This window comes from Neophocaena asiaeorientalis, unplaced genomic scaffold, assembly GCF_003031525.2.
Source record: "Neophocaena asiaeorientalis asiaeorientalis breed wild unplaced genomic scaffold, Neophocaena_asiaeorientalis_V1.1 scaffold571, whole genome shotgun sequence".
Lineage (NCBI taxonomy): Eukaryota > Metazoa > Chordata > Mammalia > Artiodactyla > Phocoenidae > Neophocaena > Neophocaena asiaeorientalis.
The window spans coordinates 2,406,312-2,410,166 of NW_020175669.1; the positions used below are offsets into that span (position 1 = coordinate 2,406,312).

General features: G+C 61.6%; 1 protein-coding gene across 1 annotated transcript; it reads left to right on the top strand.

The window, feature by feature from the left end:
• Positions 1 to 430: 430 nt before the first annotated feature.
• MYOD1 (myogenic differentiation 1) lies at positions 431 to 3,151 on the top strand. Its single transcript, XM_024731591.1, has 3 exons — positions 431 to 1,396; positions 1,883 to 1,961; positions 2,230 to 3,151. Exons 1-3 carry the CDS (start codon positions 767 to 769, stop codon positions 2,478 to 2,480), a joined length of 960 nt encoding a protein of 319 aa, XP_024587359.1. The 5' UTR covers positions 431 to 766; the 3' UTR covers positions 2,481 to 3,151.
• Positions 3,152 to 3,855: the final 704 nt, after the last annotated feature.

Below are 3,855 nucleotides of genomic sequence, written 5' to 3' on the forward strand. Positions count from 1 at the left end.
TTGTTCCTCGCTTCTCTGCCTCTGACTCTAGCGTTCTGCTCTCTGAATGTCTCAGCCTCTTGGGTTTACCGCTTACCATCTATCTCAGCTTTGAGTGTGTCTCTGCCTTACTGCCATGTGTCTCTTTGCAAATCTCTTCCGATCTGATTTCTACCCCTATCCTGCTCCTTGGTCCCCCACAAATCAGCGGACTGAGGGGACCCCAAAGTCAGCTCAAAGGTGAGCGCGCGGCCAGTGTTTCCCGCGGACACACGAGGAGGCCGGTGTTGGAGACATTTGGAGAGTGTGCCCCGGAGTCAAGTGCTGCTGCGTTGGGCTGCCAGCCTCTGCCTCTCTCTCTGCCTGGGGAGGGGCCGGAGTGCGCGCGCGGAAGCGTCAAGGGGTAGGGGGCTGGCCAGTCTCTGGCCCCTACTGCCACCCAGGGGATCCCAAGCTCCTCCCCGCTCTATTCCTATTGGCCTCGGGCGCCCCCGCCCCTAGCCGCCGGCTGGGGCTCAGGGGCCCTTAGGCTACTACAGGATAAATAGCCCCGGGAGCCTGGCTTGAAGGTAGGGGTGGGGAAGTCCCAGGGCGCTGCCGCCGCTCTCCTCGCCGTCCGTCGGTCAGGCGGGACAGGACAGGGCAGGGTGGGGGACAGCTGGGTGTACATTCAGACCCTCAGTACTTTGCTATCGCACTGCCGGTGTTCCGGAGCCGCAGAAAGTTTCTGGCAACCCCTGCCGCCGGGATTGGGCAAAGCCAGGACTGCGCCGCCCCCCGTCGGGATATGGAGCTGCTTTCGCCGCCGATCCGCGACGTAGACTTGACGGGCCCCGACAGCTCTCTGTGCAACTTTGCAACAGCGGACGACTTCTATGATGACCCGTGTTTCGACTCCCCGGACCTGCGCTTCTTCGAGGACCTGGATCCGCGCCTCGTGCACGTGGGCGCGCTCCTGAAGCCCGAGGAACACTCGCACTTCCCTGCGGCCGCGCACCCGGTGCCGGGCGCGCGCGAGGATGAGCATGTGCGCGCGCCCAGCGGGCACCACCAGGCGGGCCGCTGTCTACTGTGGGCCTGCAAGGCGTGCAAACGCAAGACCACTAACGCGGACCGCCGCAAGGCCGCTACCATGCGCGAGCGGCGCCGCCTGAGCAAAGTCAACGAGGCCTTCGAGACGCTCAAGCGCTGCACGTCTAGCAACCCAAACCAGCGGCTGCCCAAGGTGGAGATCCTGCGCAACGCCATCCGCTACATCGAAGGTCTGCAGGCGCTGCTTCGCGACCAGGACGCCGCGCCCCCTGGTGCTGCCGCTGCCTTTTACGCGCCTGGCCCTTTGCCCCCAGGCCGCGGCGGCGAGCACTACAGCGGCGACTCGGACGCGTCCAGTCCGCGCTCCAATTGCTCCGACGGCATGGTAAGGCCAGGACGCTGGGCTAGAGAAGTGAGCGCAGCTCTTGGTATATCAGGAATGTGTGTCCGAGGGCGGGTAGCGGACCCTCTGGTGTGAGGGTTGGGCGGGGAACCTTCCCGGGAGTGGACCCCCGGTGCCCCAGGCAGCTGTCACTGGGGTGGCGTAGTGCTTTGGGGGGGGGCCACGGGACGAATGCGATCCACCTGATTGGGGGCGCTATTAGAACACTGCTGGGCCGACACGAAGATCGTGTCGTTTTCTCCGCTTATCCCATGCAGATGTGTGCTCCTCGGTGACTGTCTGCCCTCTATTTGGTCCGGCATGCTGCAGACAGCTCCTGCCCACCCTTACACCCCAACCCGGCCAGATCCGGGCCCAGAACTCTCGTGGCTGAGACTTAGGGAGTTGGAGAGGGGGACGGCTGCAGGGAGCGATGCTCCAGCCCCGCGCGGTTCCCGGGCCTGACTCGGTAGCCCTTGCCGTTTGCAGATGGACTACAGCGGCCCCCCGAGCGGTGCCCGGCGGCGGAACTGCTACGAAGGCACCTACTACAACGAGGCGCCCAACGGTGCGTATTCGCGCCTCCTTCCCACATTCCCTTTTGAGCTGCCCTGGCTTCTCTTTACCTAGGACCTCCTCGCCTCCATCCTGGGAGATGGTACAGGGAATGAAATACTAAGCATGTACTTCCCTCCTTTTTCACCCTGAAATTTCGGGGGATCCTCCCGAATCTGGCCCGTCCTCAGTTTCCTGTCTGCCCCAAAGCACTGAGCCCAGAGGTGGGAGACTTGTCTGCGGCTCCACCTCTGCATACTAATCTACCCCTCCCCGCGCAGAACCCCGGCCCGGGAAGAGTGCTGCGGTGTCGAGCCTCGACTGCCTGTCCAGCATCGTGGAGCGCATCTCCACCGAGAGCCCCGCCACTCCCGCTCTTCTGCTGGCCGACGCGCCGCCGGCGTCGTCTCCAGGCCCGCAAGAGGCGGCCGCCGGGAGCGAGGTCGAGCGCGGCAGCCCCACCCCTTCCCCCGACACCGCCCCTCAGTGCCCAGCGGGTGCGAACCCCAACCCGATCTACCAGGTGCTCTGAGGGGTTGGGCGGCCACTTCGGGGGAGTGCCGCTGCCCTCTGGCCCGAGGGATGGTGCCCTTAGGGTCCCTCGCGCCCAAAGGATTGAGCTTAAATGCCAACTCCCCTCCCAACAGTGCTTTAGAAGCGACCCCTGCGGAGGTATGAGAGGCGGGGGAACTGATGTGTGTTTCCGCACCCCAGGGCAAGGACATGGTCCTTTTTTGCCACGCAGCACACTTCCCTGAGACCCGCTGCGATGGCCGTTTGATGTTACTCAGTGGGCCAGAGCTGACCCTCGAGGACCCAGGTCCTTCCTCTTCCTCGCCCCCTCCCCCATGGGGGTGTGGGACCCACGCAGACCTAAGCCCCGTCCCCGGACACCCGGATGCTTAAAGGAGCGTAGCCGGAGCCCTCGGTTCGTCGGCTCTTTCCCGCCGCTCCCTTGCCAAGTGTAACAGCTGTAAAGGTAACCGCTCCCACCCCCTCCCCCGGTTCAGGACCACTTTTTGTAATACTTTTGTAATCTATTCCTGTAAATAAGAGTTGCTTTGCCAGAGCAGGAGCCCCTAGGGCTGTATTTATCTCTGAGGCATGGTGTGCGGTGCGACAGGGACTTTGTATGTTTATACGGCAGGCGGGCGAGCCGCGGGCGCTCGCTCAGGTGTTCGAAATAAAGACGCTAATTTATACCGCGGTGGCTCCAGCTTTCGCTAGGGCTGGGGGCAGGATTTTGAAGGGGGGCGAAATCCGCAAACTGGGCCACCTGTACCGCAGCGACCCCTGTAGGCCGCAGACGGATTGCAAGGAGGAAGTTAGGGGAGGGAGGGGTGCGTATGTTTCCGTTATGTGAGGAGGTTCTTCTGACCATGACGTACATCACCACACACAGGTCATCTCGTTGTCAGGATGGATGTCAGGATGGATGTCTGAGTAGTTAATAAAAGATCCATGCCTGTCCCACCACCCAGAGATTCTGATTTAAAGTATCTGCCGCAGATATCCCCTGCCAGGAATGAGTATTTTTCAAAAGTTCCCCAGGTGATTCTGAAGTGCGTACACGGTTGAGCTTCATGCCCCTCCATACACACAGTGAAGCCAGGTATGGTGTCCAGAAGGATCACCGGAAAGTCATGTCCCCCAGATGCGACTCGGAATCCTCATGGGTAGAGGATGTGATAAGGTGCTCACAACATTATGAGGAAAAGCTGACTGGGTGTGAAGCAGCACTGCACGCTGCAGGGTACTTCCAGGCTCTCAGCGATAGGTGTAATCACAAGGGGATGCACAGAAGGCCAGACAGGCACAGACGCGACCACTCTAAGAAACCCAGCACTTAGAGCATCCGGGCATTGCCAGATCTCATAAGAAGACAGGAGCCCAGAGCCTGCAAGGAG